This window comes from Sminthopsis crassicaudata, chromosome 4 (genome assembly GCF_048593235.1).
Source record: "Sminthopsis crassicaudata isolate SCR6 chromosome 4, ASM4859323v1, whole genome shotgun sequence".
Lineage (NCBI taxonomy): Eukaryota > Metazoa > Chordata > Mammalia > Dasyuromorphia > Dasyuridae > Sminthopsis > Sminthopsis crassicaudata.
The window spans coordinates 372,754,780-372,776,284 of record NC_133620.1 but is presented as its reverse complement, the minus strand read 5'-3'; the positions used below and the strand labels follow the sequence as shown (position 1 = coordinate 372,776,284).

Here is a 21,505-nt window from a genome sequence, read left to right as displayed (position 1 = left end):
TGTCTAGCTGTTCCCTGGGGGGGATCCTGGGCTCTTTCAGAGGAGCTTCCCACTGTTTGGTTTCCGGAGGGATAGAAAGAGCTAAGCTAAAATCGTCCCCTCCATTCCCGAGGAGAGAGGGTTCTGTGCATTGGAGACCGAGTCACCGACACTTCTAGTCCCGGGACTCCTACCTTGGAAAGTGGATCTTTCTTAGACCCTGGTGTGAATCTGCTCTGCTCTGGTGCGGGAGGAGGAAGGGAAAGGAGAAGGAGGAGTTTGGATTTGGTGAGGGTTTAAAACAGAATTCTCCTCCCTACCTCCGATGTTGTCTGGCTAACCTTGTGGGGAGTCTCCCGGGGGTGGAGGTTAGGAGGAGGGGAGGATAGGAGACAGTGCCAGTGAATCCAAGTAGGTCAGACGTGGTTTAAAAAAAATATGGTGGTAGTGAATAAATTAGGGAAATGAGCAAAGGGAGAGGTGAAAAAATGGGAGAAAGAGAGAAATGGAAGAAGGGTAGGCTTTGAAACCCTCGCCAAAACCTGCTGTTTGGGACTCGTTGGCTAGAGGAGACCAGACAAGAAAGTGATTTATACTTTCACTTAATGGGGGAGGTAACAGTGCTTCATAATCAGAGGGTTTATGGATTGCCAGTAAAAAGCTAGTGGTTTTCAGAATAATAGTGGCAGTTCTGGTATCCCAACACCTATCTTTCAGCCCAATCCCAGCATTCCCCAATTTTGGCTTCCAACAGGAAGGGAAAAGAGAAGGAAATAGGCTTTGTCCTTCTGCTCTTCAATTATGACCTACTCCTTCATCCTACTACTTCAGAATTAAGCCCTTGACCTGGCTGTTGTCTAACAGTGTGAAGAAGGAAAATCAGGTCAGATCACAAAGATGGAATCAAAAAGCAGGGGGAAAAAAGGATTTATTATTTTAGGACAGAGAACTAGGATTTATGTTTCCATTTGTTTAGCATTTCTAATGTACCTAAGTTACTTGGGAAAGGAAAATAGGGCTTTCAGTATGGATAGATTAAGGGAAGAAGGAGCAGGTTAATAATAATTATCATTGCTGCCACCTCTTACATTTATATAGCTGTAGAGTTTAGAAAGTACCTTATCTCAATTGGACCTCACAATGCAGTATACGAGCAGCATTTTTATCCCCATTTTATGGTTGAAGAAACTAAATTTAACTAAGAAAAACTAGTAAGGGAAGAGCTAAGATTTGAATCCTAGTTTTTCTGTGCCAGGATGACCAACCATTTTCTCCTCTCCACCTCTGACTTCCTCAAGATGAAGACTAGACTAGAGAAAGAAATGACTAGGCAACATCTCTCTCCTTTCTCTGTACAGAAAGGATGAATTACTCAATTTGACATTCATTAGCCAAAGGAAGATTAGAGAAGCTGTGACCTAATCCACTCACCCAACTCCTGATAGGATCTACAAAAATGTCAGGCATAAAAACAGAGCTGATGAGTAAGAAAAGAATCAAGTTTTGAGGCAGGAAGGGAAAAGGTTTTGATCATGCCCCAGAACGTATTCTTAAGGCCACAAAGAGAAGCTATGATTTCAGAGAGTGCTTGAAATGAGGTATGGTGAAGTGTTAGAAGGCTAAACCTGAAAGCTGAGCACTTAGAGGCGTAGGTGGGTTTTTTCTCCATGATCAATACAATTTTAAAATACTCAACTGGATCTGTGATCTCAAGAATAAAGTTATCCTCTACAACAATATAAATCACAAATTATACTTGCCCATTCTGTGCTGCTCTTATCTGTATTTCTCACAAGTTCACAACTATGCTGAGGAATCCATTTTGATTTTTTTTCCATTACAGGGCTATTTATATTACACAGAGTTATCAATTAGTTATTCCTTACTCTTGCCTTGTGACTATATTCTTTTCACTCAGGCATTGCTTTGATAACAATCTTTATGCCATTTTCTGTAGATAATTAGCTTAGAATCATACTTAGAGCAAAAAGAAATTTTATTTTTTCCTCAAAAATATTTTATTTACCCAGATACATGTAAAGATAGTTTTCAACATTCATTTTTGTAAGACTTTATATTACAATTTTTTTCTTCTCTCCCATACTTCCCCCCTCCCCAAAACAACAACCAATCTAATATAGGTCAAACATGGGCAATCTTAAAGGAACTTTATAAGTAATTTACTTCAATCCCCTCCTCTTACAGATAAGATTAAGTGTCTTAGTTAAATGTCATATTGGTAGTTCTTAGTAGAAGGGATATATACTGATCCCATTAACTCCAAATCCATGGTCCTTTCCACTGACCACACTCCTTTATTTATAATGCTCATACCTACCATGTGCCTCTCCATTGATCTTTGGCCAATGTCATTTTCTTTGGTTTTATGAAAAACATTTCGAAATGTCCCTATATCCCTGGAGTTGGATGTGGTAGGAAGAACCTAAGTTCTGTAGGATTTGTGGAAGGAGAAGAAAACAGTGAGAGAGAAAAAAGCAACAAGAGTTCCAGAACACAAAGGCAGAGTCCCAGTATGTATAAAAGTTTGTGTATGTCTAGACATGTTTGCACAGGCTTACAAGCATATACAGGTGTGTATATCTGAGAACTTAGCCATGAAAAAGGCAGAAGAATTAAGAGCTTTAAGACAAAGAAGAAATCTGTAATGTCCAGCCTGGAGAAAAGAATAGGGGAGTAATCCATGGGAACAAGATGAAGAGGGAATAGATATTTACCTAGTACTATATACTCTTCAGAACATTTCCATATAACTTACCTCAGTTTGTGACAGCAGAAAAGATGAAGTTCCTGAGGGCAATCACAGAACTAAGGGATTCCAGAGGTCATTTTATTCAATTTATAAATTTAAGCAGGTATCCCTTTTATATTATCCTAACAAATGGTAATACAGCCTCTACATGAAAACTTCCAGTGATATAGAATTGATGATATCTTAGGGTAGTCCGTTGTACTTCTGCACCAGCTCTAAATTGCTAGGAAGATCTTCCTCATCTACATCAGAAATGAGTACTACATCAGTAATGAGTATACTCATTACTCAATACTTGGGTACTGTCATCTGGCTAGAACAAGGCTAACCTCTCTTTGAGATGATAGCTCCTCAACTAATAAAAATAATTATATTTCCCCTATTCCAATCCTTCATCATCTTGCCAACCTAAATACACCCACTCCCTTAAACTTATCCTCTTATGACCTGGGGTCATAAGAATCTAAAACAATTACATTCTTTATGTAATAGATCATTTTTACCAAAAATCCATAGATACTACTTTCATTTGTTTGAGCTGAGACATATTTTATTTTTTATTTTAAGTTCGTTGTTCAAAGTTCTATCATCCATAGGTGTGTAGTTAGATGGGAGATGGATGATAGAGCATTTATTGAACATTTACTGTGTGGTAAGCATGGGGAATACAAATAAAACAAAAAAACAATCTCCCTACCCTTAGAGCTTACATTGTAGTGGAAGAAATTTATATTTCCGAGCAGGCTAAAGGAGGGGGAGGGAAATCTGCTCGGGGAAGGGAGGAAGGCAAAGTGGCTGGTCAAAAGAAGGAAAAAGCCACAAGAGTCCTGACATAGGTGAGTCAAAAATGAGTCTATCTTTTTTTTTTTTTATTTTTAGGTTTTTTAAATTAATTTTATATTTACACATTTTTTTTGACAGTATATATGCATGAGTAACTTTTTTAACATTATCCCTTGTATTCATTTTTCCAGATTTTCCCCTCCCTCCCTCAACTCCCTCCCTTTGATGACAGGCAATCCCATACATTTTGCATGTGTTACAGTATAACCTAGATACAATATATGTGTGTAAATCCCATTTTCTTGTTGCACATTAAGTATTAGATTCCGAAGGTATAAGTAACCTGGGTAGATAGATAGTAGTGCTAACAGTTTACATTCACTTCACAGTGTTCCTTCTGGGTGTAGTTGTTTCTGTCCATCATTGATCAACTAGAAGTGAGTTGGGTCTTCTTTATGTTGAAGATTTCCACTTCCATCAGAATACCTCTTCATACAACACTGAAGTGTACAGAGATCTCCTGGTTCTGCTCATTTCACTCAGCATCAGTTGATGTAAGTCTCTCCAGGCCTCTCTGTATTCCTCCTGCTGGTCATTTCTTACAGAGCAATAATATTCCATAACCTTCATATACCATAATTTACCCAACCATTCTCCAGTTGATGGACATCCATTCAACTTCCAGTTTCTAGCCACTACGAAAAGGGCTGCCACAAACATTTTGGCACATACAGGTCCCTTTCCGCTCTTTAGTATTTCTTTGGGATATAAGCCCAATAACAGCAATGCTGGGTCAAAGGGTATGCACAGTTTGAAAACTTTTTGGGCATAGTTCCAAATTGCTCTCCAGAATGGCCGGATTCTTTCACAACTCCACCAACAATGTATTAGTCCCCGTTTTCCCACAGTCCCTCCAACATTCATCATTATTTGTTCCTGTCATCTTAGCCAATCTGACAGGTGTGTAGTGGTATCTCAGAGTTGTCTTAATTTGCATTTCTCTGATCAGTAGTGATTTGGAACACTCTTTCAATTTCATCATCTGAGAATTGTCTGTTCATATCCTTTGACCATTTATCAATTGGAGAATGGTTTGATTTCTTATAAATTAAAGTCAATTCTCTGTATATTTTGGAGATGAGGCCTTTATCGGAACCTTTAACTGTAAAAATATTTTCCCAATTTGTTACTTCCCTTCTAATCTTGTTTGCATTAGTGTTGTTTGTACAGAAACTTTTTAGTTTGATGTAATCAAAATCTTCTATTTTGTGATCAATAACGATCTCTAGTTCTCCTCTGGTCATAAATTCCTTCCTCCTCCACAGGTCTGAGAGGTAGCCTATTCTCTGTTCCTCTAATCTATTTATGATCAAAATGAGTCTATCTTAAACTGAATCCCTAAGTTGGGAAGTCACTGTAGGAATACCTAGTCCTAAGTAACTTGCAACAAATATGCTGACTCCAGCACTCCAATGGCAGTTATTCAGTTATCTTTCAGCTTCCTCTCCTCCAGGACAAAGTTATCTCAGCTCTTTTGTCTTTTCTTTCTAGACCTCATATCTCAGCTCTATCCTGAGAGGAAGTGAGATTTTTCTTCAACAAAAGCCTCCACCCCATCTCCCAAATCTTTATTCTTTACTGCTCTCTTTCTAGCCAGAGACTAGATGAGCAAGTGGATAATGATTGAAAGGCATGAGCATTCTGGGCACAGAGATGGAAAAGAGGGGGCGCTGAAAGGGAAAGTGGAGGTGGAATTTTACTGCAGTCTCCTTAAGTTAAAGTGACCAGAATGGATTCTTTTTGTACAACAAAGCAACTGTTTGGACATGTATACATGTATTGTATTTATACTTTAACATATTGAACACGTATTGGTCAACCTGCCATCTTGGGGGAGGGGATTAGAACAAAAGGTTTGGCAAATGTCAATGTTGTAAAATTACTCATGCATATATCTGGTAAATAAAGACTATTAATAAAAATAAGTAAACAAAATGGCCAGAATGCTACACCCTTTGATCCAACAATATCACTACTGGGTCAGGATCCCAAAGAGAATCACAAAAGAGGGAAAAGGATTTTTTAAAAATTTGTTTTGGTTTTTTTTAATGGTTTTCCCCTTTTGTTCTGATTCTTCTTTCACTACATGACTAATATGGAAATATGGTTAACATGATCGCACATGCGTAGCCATATCAGATTGTTAGCTGTCTTGGAGAGTGGGGAGGGAAGGAAAGGAGGGAGAAACATTTGGAACTCAAAATGAATGTTGAAAACTATCTTTACATGTAATTAGAAACAAAATAAAAATACTATTAAAAAAATAGAACGATGTACCTAATTTCGAGAGCCCCAAGCCTAAAGCCTGGCTCTGCCAACTAAAAATAATTACATGACTCTAGACAAGTCTCTAAGTTTAATTTTTCTCTCCTGTAAGTTTGGGGTTATAACAGTACCTAATTTACAGGATTGTTGTGCAGATTAGACAGCCCGCAAAAAGGCTTGCAAACGTTTAAGCATATAAATATAATCTTATTTGCGAGCTTGATTTGAGTCAAAATGCGAACTGTTTAGCTTTTTGCTTCTTGTATTTATTCTCTTCCAGCTTTTTCCCATCTCATCTCTTTAGTGAATTGTTAGTTTCTCGGGGACTGGCACATTTCATCTTTGTGGAGAGAGCCCTGACACCGCAGCTAGTTAACGTTTAAGTCCCCTGAACTAGTGGTCAGCCCATTTTTATAGATGAGAAAGCGACTTGTTTAGTCTCACAGAACGTCGCCCTCACACGCAGTCCGATTCCATCTTTTCTTTAGTTTTTTCCTTCGGTTAACAAGTGTTTCGCTTCTCTCACCCCACCCCCGTTCCCAATCACTGTCCCCAGCACACAAAAGAGGTCTGACTAAGTTGGCACTATCCCCCTATTTCTTCGTGCTTTGCATTGTTTTGACATGAGCATGGGTAGTTTCACTACGGTGAAATTTAAGTTCCTGGCGGGCAGACTTTTTTTTTCATTTGTGTCTTAGTGTCAGGAGCTTCGCGGACTCTGCCTGGCAGGAGGCATAGTAGGTTCCTAATCAGCGCTGGCTGAGTTTAATTTAACAGGCAGTGCCGTCAGGAACAACTGGGGGGAGGATGAGCAATGATTACTACGTGCTTGGTACTGTGCCACGTGCCAGGGCCAGTCTGGGCCCCCAGGAGAAGCCCCAAGACAATTGTTAAGCTTACGGCACCCACCAGAGCGATCTTTCCCCCGACGCTCCGGGCCCCCGGCTGTCGTTTCGCCGCGAGCCGAAAACAAGCTTTGTCTTTGCAATAGCGACACCTAGTGAAAGTCTGGCGACGCCGCCACTTAGTCGCAACCCCCCCCCAAAGACCCCCCCAGAGAAAAGACCAGTTTGCCTCGGAAGAGCCAGATGGCGTTTGCCTCCTGACCTCAGGTCGGAGGAGGTGCTGAGGGTGGGTGGTTCTTGGGTCTGATTTTCCACCTTGTTGCACACGCAGGATTGGGAGGTCAGCATCTCGTGGCCTTCGGGAGCCATGAGAAAAGCACAAAGAGTAAAAGGGCCTGCCCTTTCTTTCCTTACCCCTCTTTCCAAAAATAAATTCAATAGGGCCTAAAACTGAGAATGGGGGAGGGGGGTCGAGGGGAAGAGAGGAGGCGTCCTGGAGCAAGGTGGGGGAGGAGAGTACTTCCGATAGAAAGAGGTGGAGATCCGAATGGTTACCAGCAGGAGGCAGGGGGAGGAATGAAGAAAAGAGAGGGACAAGGAAAGTAAAGACGCGCAGGCCGCCGAAACTGACTCAGACAGCGCCCAGCCGGGATACAGAGAGGGTGCGGGGCAGGGGGAAGGACAAGGCTGAGGGTGGGGGAAGGGGAGGAGAGCAACTGAGGCTCCCGCACGCCACCCACAGAGAGCACGCGGCGGCCCGGTCACGTGGCAGGGGAGCTCGCGCAATGGACGAAGTGCGTGGCCCGGAAAAAAAGCCCCATCTGGTCACATGCAGGGGGTGGGGTGGCAGGACAGGAGATCCAGAACGAAAAGGAGGTGGAGGAGGCAGCCGCTGCCACGTCACGTGAGAGGGGTCGGGTGGACGTGCCTGGTCACGTGATAGGGGTAAGACGAGCGGGGGGGCGGGGGAGGCGGAGCCGAGGAGGCGGGGCGCGCGGCTTCCGGCGGCGGGAGAGGGGGGGGGTGGGGGGGGCCTGTCCCGGAGGTGGCGGCGGCGCCATCTTGGCGAAGGGGGGATCAGGAAGTGCGGACCGCGGCGGCGGCGGCGGCGGCGGCGGCGGCGGAGCCCGGAGCCCGGAGCGGAGGCCGGAGGCGCCCGGCCCGCCGGCCCCGGAGCGGAGCGGAGGATGCAGCAGCCGCAGCCGCAGGGGCAGCAGCAGCAGCCGGGGCCGGGGCAGCAGCTGGGGGCGCTGGGGCAGGGGCTGGCGCTGGGGCAGGGGCAGGGGGCGGCGCCGGGGGGCCGGGGGCGGCCCGGGGGGGGGGCCCGGGCCCGGGGCCCTGCCTGAGGCGGGAGCTGAAGCTGCTCGAGTCCATCTTCCACCGCGGCCACGAGCGCTTCCGCATTGCCAGCGCCTGCCTGGACGAGCTGAGCTGCGAGTTCCTGCTGGCCGGGGCCGGGGCCGGGACGGCGGGGGCGGCGCCCGGGCCGCACCTCCCCCCGCGGGGCCCCGCGCCCGGAGAGCCCGTCCGCATCCACTGCAACATCACGGTGAGGACCCCCGCGGGGCGGGCCCGCCCCCCCAAGCCCCCTCCCCGGGTCCTCGTCCTCTGGGCCCCCGGCAGGCCCCAGAACCGCCCCCACCGCTGGGGCGCCCCCACGTGGGGTCTCCCTGCCCCTTGTCACTGCCCACTCAGTTTGCTACCCGGGAATCCGGCGTGGTTGTCCGTAGCCCTCCCCAGAGTCCGACCCCGCCGTCCCCTCCACCAGCTGGGGCCGCTCCTAAGAACCCAGACCCCTCGAGAAACACTGCAAGACCCCCTCCCCCCTCCCCTTTCTGGAACTAGCCTTTCCTCGGAGTACCCCAAATAGCCGAGGCACTAATTGCACACTTCCCAGACACTCCCCTCTCCCCTTCTCAGCAACTCCTTCGGGGATCTAGGCTGTGGGGAGTCAGTGATGATGATGATGGTAACAATAACTGACGTTTCTGTAGCACTTTAAAGTTGGGCAGAGCCCTCGTCCAGTGGCGCCTCCTGACTTCTTCAAAGCTGAGCTTTCAGAGACTCTCAGATCCCTGAGCCTTCCCTCCCCCACCCCACAATCATCTCCTGCTACAACCTCTACTTACTCTCTTCCTGCTCCTGTTAGAGTAGTGGGAGATAGGAAGCTCCTTTCTCTTGCCAAGGAGATCAGGGTACAGTTGCATTTCCTACCCTTTTTGATAATGAACGCCTTGATTCCGCCCTGGTCGTCCTGTGTTATCCACCATAACATTTGTTACATCCCTCCCAGTCATTCTGCCTGATTATAGAAATCTCTTAGTTGGCTACTGCCCCAAACATTGAACTTACTCTTTTCTCCCAGCGGCCAACTTCTTGCCCCACCCCCAGGACATCTGTTTGCTCCCTCCTTCCCTGGTCACTAATAGCTTTGGTAATTTCCCATTCCACATGGTCACTCTACCTTCACATGTTTGAGATTACCTTGCCTTTTTTATTTAATGTTTTGCCCCCTCAGAGTCCAGGGAGGTGAAATCTTTCCTAATTCAGGCAGGGTGCTGGGTGCTGGTGGGAACAGCCTAGCTTGGATAATTTTGTCCTGGAGCATTGAGAGAATGAGATCTAACTCCAGCTTGGACATTGTCCCCAGCCAGCTCCCAAAACGCATTTTACCTACTAGGCCAAAGTTCTGGGAGGAAAGTTTCTGTTTGGATAAAAGGATACTCATCAAAATTTTGTCTCTTCTCCCATCTTCTGACTTAACCTTCACATACACCCCCTCCTCACAGAAAACTGGAGTAGGGAGAAACAAGTGGTTTAGTCATGTGATCCTAGCATCTCTGACAGTTTTCACCTCCAAAATTGAGGCATTTGAGCTAGGTAAGAGATAGGAATCCTACCAAAGTGCATGTTTGCTTGGTATTCTGTTGCCTAGTTGACCCCACATTTCTTAGATATAGAAATGCCCTCCTCATGCATCATTTCTCTGTTCAGTTATATGCCGTCTGTCTTGCCTGTATCAGAGGCAGCAGGTTGCCTCCAGAGAGCCCCAGACAGCCCTCCCCATTACTGGGATAAGGGAGAAAGGGGTCTGGATTCTCAAACAACCCTTCTCTGGGAAGTAGGGAGAATTGGGACTGTCTGCATCCACTGTTGTGGTTTAGGAATGCTGGGAATGTCAGTAGCGTAGGTTCTTTTCTAAATCAGTTGTGTCGAGCCCTATGCCCTCTTGCCTCCATCCCACAGCTAGACTTTGAGGGTGGCAGGTTAACAGGGTTACCAAAGAAAAGATGGGCAAAACTGATCACTGAGGGACAGTTTCTTCTCTGTTCAGTTTTGGAAAGACCGTGAACTACCACTTTATCAAGCATTTGGCTGAATGTTGGGAAGAATAATTTGGCTTTAGATAAAAAATGGCATTTGTAGCAAGTCTTCCCCCTCCTAAAACTAGAGTGAGCTGTGCTATTCTGCTCTGATTACATTCATGGGCCCTCTGGAACTTTAGGTTCCATGGTTTGGAGAGGAAAGGGGACTGAAGTCTTATCCTATAAACATGGGGGCGGGGTCCCTTAGCCTAGGGAATAGGGAATAGAACAGTTTCTGGGGTCCTACTGGAAGTAGTTGTGATTCTTTTTCCAAAATTTTTCAAAATTTGTGATGACCCAGGGGTAGAGGAAAGAGGATCTGGCCTCAAGCTTCCATTCAGAGAAGGACCCTCCCAAACTGTCCTATTTGGGCACTAGTCTGCTGAGCCAGGCATTTGTGAGAGAGAGAGAAGGGGGCAGGGCAGACTGGCACCTGGGAATGGGTGGGCAGGCAAACACTGAAGTTTCCGTTTTTGACCTCCCTGTCCTCTCCCTTTAGGAATCTTATCCTGCAGTGCCCCCAATCTGGTCTGTGGAGTCTGATGACCCTAACTTGGCTGCCGTTCTGGAAAGGCTTGTGGACATAAAGAAAGGGAATACTCTGGTGAGGAGGGCAGGGACTTGGGGCCTGAGCCAAAAAAAGACAACCTACAGTCAAGAAAGATGAAGGGTGGGAATTGTCCTAAATTGAGATGACACTGTAAAATAATTGGCCTGAAGAAGTTTCAGTAGGGAAGCCACCTTCCCCTAGATAGAGGGAGAGTACATCATCAGCCCCATTATGGGGCTTTCTAACAGAATCACTCCCATGGCCAGGTTTCCAATATGACCCAGGGTCCATGTCCCTTGGAGAAATGGATACTACTCAACCTTCATCTTGGGTCTGAGCCCTTGGTTTCTCCCACTGCACCTGGCCAGATTGGGGAGAGGCAAGAGTATCTTATGTCACTGTGGTCTACTATCCCCAGCTGTTGCAGCATCTGAAGAGGATCATCTCTGATTTGTGCAAACTGTACAACCTCCCTCAGCATCCAGATGTTGAGATGCTGGACCAGCCCCTGCCAGCAGAGCAGGTGAGTAACTGAGGGGGCTTTTTTCTCTCTAGCAAATCTCTATTATTCCCATCTTTCACCATCCCTTGTCTCAGCCACAACTCTTTTTAAGGTAGATAGAGGTGTTAGAAGGGAATCCAGAGGGTTTCTTAGGCTTAGAGCAGGTTAGAGATCTAGACTTCTTCAGGAGCACAGGTCCTGAAGACAGGAGAATCAGTCTGGAAAGGCTGAAATAAATAGATAATACTCTTTGGAAAACTGAATTGTAGTTCTTTACTTCATGAATGGGAAAGAAATCGTCAAGAGTAATGAGCAGACTGGTAAATTGTTTTCCTACTCTGTAGACTGAGTAAATATCTAGTAAATGGTAATCTTAGTCTCCTAGCCCTAAGTCCCAAGTAGCTGGAGGACAGCATGTATTTAGGGAACCTGGTCATCTTACTCTTGAAACATTGACTCTGACCTTTATGTATTATAGTGCACACAAGAAGATGTTTCTTCTGAAGACGAAGATGAAGAGATGCCTGAGGTAGGTGACAGATTTGCTCCTCTTAGAACTGGGCTACAAAGGGTAGTAGTAACAGTAATTTTGCTAAGTTAAAGGTCATCAGCTTGGGATACTCCTTACTTATAAAGTCCTGCAGAGGACACCAAAAGAAAAAATATAAGTTTATTCATTGAGGAATTTGAAGGATTGAGACACATGGATGTGAAGTAACAGTACTTTCAAAAAAACAGCATAGCAGCCAGTGTAAATCTCATTTTCAGCTGAGTACATGCGTATTGGTGTGATTGGACTTGGATGGGATTAATCATGGCAAGTAATCCTTGGCTGGAATATTAGCCAATATATGAATATGGAGAAAGTCAGAGTGGATATAAGGGAAAAGAGAACCACTAATTGCTTCTTAGAGATGAGTTCATGTCCTAGGCTTACTGCCTTTCTCCAGATACAACACCTTGAATCTCTTTAGTATTAGGTTAATAACTTAAGATTCAACTCAAACCTTTTTATGCCTGTTCTATATAAGACACTGTGTTAAATGCTAAAAATACAAGAATAAACAAGGAATAGGAAGGCTACTACCAATGCCTCTTGGGGTGATGGGATTACCATGACTGATGGCTGTGAGGATTATATGAAATAGTGCACAGGTAGCTCTTTGAGAATCTTACAAAGCACAGTTCAATTGAGCATTTGGTAAATCTGAAAAAAATTGTAACAAAATCCAGAGACCAAGTTCCTTAACTTCCCCTGACTGATCTTTCCCTTTCATCTATGACTGTCTCTGAGCAACAAAGGATTTTAACTCCCTGACATTACCCATCTATATGGTTTTGTCTTCCCAATAAAAATAATCAGTCATTGTCATTGTGCTTTGGCCCAGACTTATGATTCAGATGAGCAACCCAAGTGTTATTTCTGCTCTTTACACTAAGTTGTCTGGAGCACTAAGATAAAATGATTGTCTGTGATCATGTGGCCAGTATGTATTCAGAGTGAGCCTTGAACCCAAGTCTTGCTGATCTTCTGGGTGCTAAGACTGACTTATGAAAGCATAGATTGAGACCAAGCCAAATGATGGTGTTTTTATGAAATCTGGTGAGTGGAGTGGGGAGAATGTGGAGATCTGAAGACTTCTCCTTTTTCCCCCTCAGCTCACCAGCAGCCAGGTAAGAATTTACCAAGTAAAATGGAAGCTTGAATATCAGTTGTGGGGAAGACAAAACCATATAGATGGGTAATGGCAGGGAGTTAAAATCCTTTGTTGCTCAGAGACAGTCGTAATATGAAATATATCCTCTTTGGGATGTTAAAGGGTTGGGATGTTAAAGGGTTGGGGTGATTTGAGGCTTGAATATAGGAGTTTTGTCTATGGGCTATTGATGGCCTACCTCACAACTTCATTATATACAAGACTGGGGGAGGTGGTTGATTATTCTTTTCCCTTCACCAACACAAAAAGTTTTGTTTTGTTCTTCAAGGATACAGAGGATCTAGATCACTATGAAATGAAAGAAGAAGAGCCAGTTGAAGGGAAGAAGTCTGAGGATGATGGCATTGGGAAGGAGAACTTGGCCATATTAGAGAAAATTAAAAAGAACCAGAGGCAAGATTACTTAAATGTACGTGTCCCCTGGAGGGGAGGGTGGGCAAGGGTCCTGGATCAAGGTGGGTCTCTCCCACTGGTATTGTCATCATGGCTCTGCTACCTTTAGAATGTTAGAATGGGATATTGATTCTTGAAATGTAGGAGAAAAGAATTAGGCAAGGACCTCTAAAGTCCAAGATGCCTCCCTGGACCCTGTAATGGTGGGAGGTTCCTATTGTCCCCTCCCCTGCAGGGCGCAGTGTCTGGCTCGGTGCAGGCCACTGACCGGCTGATGAAGGAGCTCAGGGATATTTACCGATCACAAAGTTTCAAAGGCGGTAAGTCCAGCTTTGGGGAGGGGGCACTTGGGCACATTAGTTGTTCAGGAAAAAGGGGTAGAACTAAGGGGAGGTGGGAGGGAGTCTTGAAGCTATTCATTGGGAATCTAGGGCCAGAAGGTAGAGCATCTCAAAGTGAGAGGGGATGTTAGTCCAGTGCTAAAAACTTAGCACTTTCCTTTGGTCTTTTAGCCTGTAATCCTAGAAATGCTCATTTCTTCTTCCTTTCCCCTATTCTCAACCCCCAGGAAACTATGCAGTCGAACTAGTAAATGATAGCCTGTACGATTGGAACGTCAAACTCCTCAAGTAAGTGGAAAGCTTGGGATTGAGTAGAGGACGGAAGGTGGGTGGCAATTAGTAAAAGCCTCCAGAGCAGCCTTATTATTTTTCACTAGCAGGGTCCCAAAAGCTGAGGGGGAGTTGGCATGGAAGTGACTTTTGTTTGCTGGCTAGCTTGGACCCTGGGGGGAAGTGTGGTGGTGAGGCTTTCTGTGAAGCTCCTGAGGACTGTGAAAGACCCAGTCCCCTTGCTTTGTAGGGTTGACCAGGACAGCGCTTTGCACAACGATCTCCAGATCCTCAAAGAGAAAGAAGGAGCTGACTTCATTCTCCTCAACTTTTCTTTTAAAGTAAGGCTGCTCTCCATTTACCTTCCCATTTTTCTGGCCTACCTCTGCTTATCTGCTTTTCATTCTCCTTTGACAGGGAGGGAAGGCAAGGGTGCCACAGTGTCCAAGGCACACAGTAGCCACTTAATGGATGCCTATTAATCGATAGATTGACCACTCATACCATTCTGACTTTGGTTTCTCTTCCCCCCTTAGGACAACTTTCCCTTTGACCCGCCATTTGTCAGGGTTGTCTCTCCAGTCCTCTCAGGAGGGTGAGTAGATGGAACAGTAAGCAGTGGCTTGTAGAGAGGGGGGATAGAGCCAGGGCCATGCACAGCTGACCAGTGTTTCTTTTCTAGGTATGTTCTGGGTGGAGGTGCCATCTGCATGGAACTTCTCACCAAACAGGTGAGCTGGTTGCCTCATCTTGGTTGGGCTGGGCTGGGGGTTTTCCCAGATACATCCCTGGGTTAAGGTTTTATGGCATCACTGTCCTACTTGGGAAGGAGAGCACTTAGGGCCTACCCTCCTGGGTGAGTGGGGATGCCCATGTTGTGGGTAAAGTATGGGAGCATTCTAGAACCACTGGCACAGTTCTCACTTACATGGGGAATTTGCTGGTCATGTCTTCCTGCCCCAAGATTGGGGGGAGCCATGTCTTTACCTGTTCTTCCTGTCCTTTTCCCCTCCTCTTTTCACAGGGCTGGAGCAGTGCCTACTCCATAGAGTCCGTGATCATGCAGATCAGTGCCACCCTGGTGAAAGGGAAAGCACGAGTACAGTTTGGAGCCAACAAAGTAAGGGTCGTGTGGTGGTGGGGAGGCAAGCAGAGACAGGGTGGGGCCAGCCAGCAGACAGCCTAGAAAAGAGAGGAGCCTTCACTGTCTGTAGTACTAGTAGGAGGAAAAGGGGAGCTCTGAGGTGTTCACAGTGGACATCAGGGAGCCAAAGTTGTGGCTTTAAGAATTGAGAATGAAAAAAAGATTCAATACTGCTTAAAGAGTGTAGAACGAGAGATAGGGTCTTGCAAACCACCCACAGGGCCATCTACGTAAGCGCCCAGCACACAGCAAGTGTAAATGTGAATCAATGAGTTGTTTGCTTTATGCTTTGAGTTATTGGCTGGGACAAGAAGCTAGGAGCCAGATTGGCAAACCATTTCTCCACTTGTACTTCTGAGCTCTTCTCGTCTGAGCTGCTGCAACAAGTCATATTACCATGCATCCTGAGTTTGCTCCAATTGCCCATCTCAGCAGGGCTCTCACTCCTGCACAGAAATCTTTTTACTCTGCTCAAAATAATTTTTACATTCTATCAGTGGTAATTTTAAATTTTACTTCCTTAAGCCACTGGTGCTATCTCCAACTAACTCCCTATTTCTTGGCAGATGACATGTTCCTACTTCATTGAGAAAGTCAAGGTGATCTTTCATGTCCCCCATCTTCCCATTGCCTCAAGATCTTCACTTATCCTCCCCTTTCTTGGTGTTAGTCTCAGTTGAAAAGGTTTAAAAAAAAATTATTATTATTTCGGCTGGGAATAATCCTTCTATTTAAACTCTTGATCCTATTGCTTCTTGTCTCTTCCAGGAGCTTGCCCCATTGATCATCTCTTCTCTTCATTTTCATTTTCTCCCCCTCAATTGGTTTCTTCCCCACTATAAATAAGCATGCTTCAATCTCATTTTCTCAACCCTTCCATTCCCACAAACCCTTATCTTTTGCCTTTCACTGCCAAATTCCTCAAAAAAGGTTCCTGCTCTCTTGGCTTCTAATTCCTTTCCACCCACTCACTTTTCTACCCCATGCAATCTGTCTTCCAACCTCACTAGACTACAAACTATTCTTTTGAAAGTTAATAATCATCTCTTTAGTCAGTGGCCTTTCTCAAAATAAGATGAAAGAATGTATTTTAAGTACTTTGCAAACCTTGGAATGTCATATAATGGCAGATAGTATTCCTTAAGTCTTCATCCTTTTTACCTATGCAGTTTGAACCGTTAACATAGCCATTATCTGGTTTAGAACCAGAAAGGATGTTGGAGGTCATCTAATCTGATAGCCATGATCACTTTCCAGATGACCAACTGAGGCCTAAAGATTGGCTTGCCCAAGGTCATGAAGGAGAAGCTGAACCAACTCTGTTCCTCTTTTCCACCGGAGCCTTGGCCCCTAAGTATGACTGTACCTCTAGGCTCTCCTTAACTCTGTACAGCTAACTCCAGCAATTATGCTGTCAGCCTGGATCTCTCCCCCGAATGCTAGCTCTTCACTCTCATTTCCTGCTGAACATTTCCACCTGGAGAGCCTATTGGCACCTCAAACTCAACATGCCTAAAACTGAAAGCTCTCTCTTTCTTCCCTCCTCATTCCAAACATGTACCTTCTCTAAACTTTCACACAGTAAACCACCATCCAGCTTTGTAAAAGATTTGTGGGGCAAGGCAGTCCTCCTAAGTTCTTAAAAGTGCCTCATTTGGTCCATTCTGCCTCCATTTTCTTTTGCAACTTTTTTCAGCCAGTACTGTAGTTCAGACCACTGCCATTTCTTGCCTTAGCTATTGTAATCTCTTGATTAGTCTGCCCAATTCCAGTCTATCCATTCTGTTTCATACAACTGTGAAAATAGTCTTTCCAAGGGCACACATGAATGTCATTCCTTGTTCAGGAATGTTGGAATTGCCTGTTGCCTCCAGGATGAAATACAAGCTCCTTTTGATCCTTAAGCTCCTCCATAATTCCAGTCCAATCTACCCGTTTGCTTTCTTTTACATAATTTCTCTCCCAACTCTGACTCCTATGGAGCTATGACCTCTGAAGTTTGGACTCTTCATTTATCTTTTGGATTAACTTGGGGATCATCTCTCATGTAGAGCCTCCCCTGATTTCCTTCTTTGCCTTGGTGGTTAAGCGTTCTTCCCTTCCTCGGATTTGTGTAAGTGATCATAGTTGCCTCCTAGAATACTGAAGGGCCTTTGAGGGGAAGGACTTGTCTGCATAGTGTGAGCTTAGTAAAACACAGAATGGGGGGCAGGGAGCAGAGCAATAAATTGGTCCTCTTCTCATTGACTGAGTCCTCACCTTTTCAATGTTCTCCAGTCTCAATACAGTCTGACAAGAGCACAGCAGTCCTACAAGTCCCTGGTGCAGATCCATGAAAAAAATGGTAAGACCAGAAGGGTCAGGGGGAGAAGGGGTGACAACTTTGGGAATGGTCTTCCCCAGTCCCTGGAACGCCTTCTGCCTTCAGAAGAGGAGGGGCAGGAAGCAGCCTGTCTTTATAACTTCCCCCCCAATCTCCCACACGTTCTCATTCCTTGTCACAAGCTGAAGGAACACATCTAGTCTCCTTCAATCATCTCAGAGAAGGAGTTTCCTCTTTTTATGGTCTTCAGGGAAGAAATAGTCCAGCTTTGCATTCTGTGATCTCCCTTCTCTTCACCATTGGGACCTCCTTCGGGGGATCAAAGCTTCCCATAGGAGGAGTCCCAAGATTGAAGATGTAGGGCTAATCTTCGGGGATACTACTGCTGACAGTATGCTTTGTTTACAGGCTGGTACACACCCCCCAAAGAAGACGGCTAACCCCGGAGTTTCTCCCTCCTCCCTCCCAGGCACCACTGGACCAATTACCTTTGAATGCTGTATTTGGATCTTACGCTGCCTCTGTGGTTCCCTCCCTCACTCACTCTTTTCCTGGACGTGATAGCTCTGCCTATTGCAGGACAATGATGGCTATTCTAAACGCTAAGGAAAAAAAAACAAACAAAACAAAACACAGAACTGTTTCAGATATTCAAGACTGACTTACAAACCAACCAACCACCTTGCTGGAACCCTTGCTAGCAGGCATTCTTATAAAAGAAACTTTTGAGCCTTCTTATATTGCTGGAAACTCAGCTGTGCTCCAGACTAGAGCAGCCTCCTTACCTATGCTATGGATTTTTAATTTATTTTCTCTTATTTCATGTACACTGCTTTTTTTGGTTACAGTGTATGATGGATGTGTATGGAAAAAAAAAATGTATCTTTGGGAAAACAATTACAGTTTGTTAATTTGAAGATGCTGGTCTTGACTCTTTCATTGTTATTTTTATTCCCACATGCCATCCCCTGAACTATGCGGTGTGGGGTGGGATGTGGGACACATGGTGTCCACCTTGAGTTTTGATGTAGAAGGTGGAGGCCACATGCCCCTGGCAAGGAGGGGAGGGAAAGTTGAAGCTCATCCCAGGTCCATTCTTCAGCCATAAATGTCTCCAAAAGGCTTCTAGAACAAACTTATTTCTATCAATTTTTTTCCTTCCCCTCCTCCCCCTTGGAAGGAGGAGCCACCTAACCACTTTTGACCTACTGAACCTACACTCAATGGCACCTTCAATGCTATTGAGATTTTCTTTTTTTCCCTTTAGTTAGAATATTTTCTAATTCCTGGAAAAAAGCATGGAGGCTGCTTCATAGAGTTGTGTGAAGGGGCAAATAGAAAAGTACTAAAGCAAGGTAGAGGCCATCGTCAGCCAAGTGTGTATTTGTCTCTTCTGGTCTCGTGGGCTCTACTATAGCCATTTTGTAGTTATTGATCTCCCTTCCCTCTCTATTAGTGTCCTAAAAATGTTTCCCACATCTGAGCATATGGATAGTGACTTTTAAGAACCTCTCTGGTCCCACCTTCCTGTTAACTTCTGCCTACCATTAGATCAGTTGAAAAAAAAAAAGACCTGGCTTTGGTTTTTGAAGGAACACTATGGAAGGAATAGTTTGGTTGGTTTTGGTTGGTTTCTCAGCAGAATATCTCATAGAATTATCCAGAAATGGAGCTGACTCAAAAGGACTGGGATCCAGGGTCCTCACAGGATTTGAGAACCAGGGTCCTAGTGTCAGAAGTAATTCCTAACAGAATCTGGCCGGACTAAACAAACACTCCATGTGCTGACAGTGGCTTCAGATTTCTGGGCATCCAGGGGCAGGTGCTATCAGCCTCCTGCTGGCATCTTGTCAGCAAGGCAGCTTAGGGGCCAGGGTAGCCACTCCTGGGAAAGCCTGTGTCTGGGAGAGGGTTACTACTGAACCAGGCTGGGGAGACCTGAGGGAGGCTCCTGGCCTCAGGCAACCAGGATGGGAGTCATCTGGTGGCAGAAGAAAGGGGTCATTCATTCCTATGTAGGCCTTGGAGAAAAGTAGTTGGGGGAGGGAAAGTGTCCAGACTGTTAACTACATTTGGGGTGTTTGTTTGTTTGTTTGTTTGTTTGTTTTTTCCTTCTTTCTTTCCATTCCATTATAGGAAAGAAAGTTTCTACTCCAGGTGAATAGAAAGGGTTCACCAGCCACACAATGCTGCTCTAACCCCACTTTCACCTTGTTGGGTATTCCAGAATAAGATGAGTTTTGTGGAACAGGGGACATAGGGGAAATCTCATTCTGAGGAGGAGAAATTTGGCTTTCAAGGCCTCTGTTGCTTCCTCTCCTAATGTCTGTTACCAGCCCTGGCTGGAGTATAGGTTGTGTTTTAGTAGAGTGTACTCCATGCGCTGTTCTCTGCATAATGTTTTTTGTAATGTATTTTTCTCATCTACCAAAGGATGAAATGGAAATAAAAGTTATTTAAATAGTTTGGCTCTAATAAAATTATTTAAATATTAAAAAGGTAAGTTCATATATAAACTTTGCACCAGGGAAACAAAAAATGATTGGGGGCAGGTAACTATCACCTTCAAGTTGTACAGTAACAAAAGGGGCACCTGAGCTGTCCAATCCAACCGGAACAGACCCTCTTTATCTTTTTTTTTCTTTTTTCCTGAGGCTGGGATTAAGTGACTTGCCCAGGGTCACACAGCTAGGAAGTGTTAAGTGTCTGAGATCACATTTGAACTCAGGTCCTCCTGAATTCAAGTCTGGTGCTCTATCCACTGCGCCACCTAGCTGCCCCCAGACCCTCTTTATCTTAACTTTCATTCAGCCTCAACAGTCCTCCCTTTATCATACCTTTCAATAACACTAGCTATCTTGCCATCTGCATTGCTGCTTTCTGCAGATCCATTCTTTCCTGGCGTGCCACTTCATTCTCAGATAACCATACTCAAATCATTACTATTGCTTCTAGAAAGGTCAGCCCCCAGGGCAAATAATTGGTGCAGTAGATAGGTCCTCCTGACTTCAGGGCTGGTGCTCTAAGTTCAAATCTGTCCTCAGACACTTAACACTTCCTAGTTGTGTGACCCTGGGCAAGTCACTTAACCCCAACTGCCTCAGCAAAAAAAAAAAAAAAAAAAAAAAAGCTCCCTTCCACTATGGTTCCACTAGTCATCTTTGTGATTCAGATCAAAGCAACTATCCCTTTTTCCCACTCCCTGTTAGAATTCACATCTGATAAGGAGCTAATGGTCAAGACAGAGGGAACGATACTAGTATGTAATATCAAAAGCCTTTTTGCAATAACTTACTAAAGGATGTCAATGTTTTCAAAAAATTGCAAATATCAATAACTATTATATGCCCCAAATCAGCAAAAGTGTAAATCTTAAAGATCAAAACTTCTGCACAATGACTTTTGTAATTCCCTGACGACTATGTATTTATTCTATAATTCTATTCTATAATTCTTTGTATTTATTCTATAATTCTGCATATACTTAAATTCATATATGTCCTTCTCTGACCAAAATATAAGCTCCTTGTGGGCAAGGTCTGCTTCACCTTTTTTCATATACTCAGTTCCACATAGTGCCTAGTACATAGAGGATACTTAAATGATTGATTGAAAGATGAGAAGTCAAATGTTTGAGGGGCTGTGAAAAAGACAGGTTTATTAATGCACTCTTGGTGGGACCATGAATTGGTACAACCACTCTGGGAATCAAGAAAGGAAAATAGAAAAATAAAGCCTAGAGATCTCACTGTTATGTACACACTCCACAGTAGTCAGTGGCAGTTCTTTTAGTGCCACCTCATTTAAGATGTTCGACAGTAAGATATTCATTTTTGCTAACATGACTTCCCCATCTTTTACCAACACTTTGGAGAAGCAAAGATCAAGGAACAGCTAAAACCACTTGTAGTACATGACTACAATGGAATATTACTGTCTCATGAGAAACAATGGGATACAGTGGATACAAATGGTGATCCTGTACTCAGCAAAACCCCAGTTCAACATTATGACTCTGGGCACTTAACCGTGTTTGCCTGTTTCCTTATCTGTCAAATGAGTTGGAGAAGGAAGCGGGAAAAGGATGATGAAGGTACAACGGAACAACAATAAAAAACAATGACTCGAGTAAAGTATGGAAGGATTTATACGAACCAATACAAAATGAAGTCAGCAGAATCAGAAAAACATACAAAA

At 44.5% G+C, this 21,505-nt stretch overlaps 1 protein-coding gene across 1 annotated transcript; it reads left to right on the top strand.

Moving 5' to 3' along the window:
* Window positions 1-7,811: 7,811 nt before the first annotated feature.
* On the top strand, window positions 7,812-19,772 carry UBE2Q1 (ubiquitin conjugating enzyme E2 Q1). The gene is given in 14 exon segments (XM_074262158.1): window positions 7,812-8,015; window positions 8,018-8,251; window positions 10,567-10,671; window positions 11,036-11,140; window positions 11,598-11,648; window positions 13,106-13,246; window positions 13,466-13,550; window positions 13,799-13,859; window positions 14,092-14,182; window positions 14,378-14,436; window positions 14,524-14,572; window positions 14,866-14,961; window positions 17,263-17,329; window positions 17,717-19,772. Coding segments are annotated over 14 exon segments (1,302 nt in total). The 5' UTR covers window positions 7,812-7,889; the 3' UTR covers window positions 17,749-19,772.
* The last annotated feature ends 1,733 nt before the right edge of the window (window positions 19,773-21,505 follow it).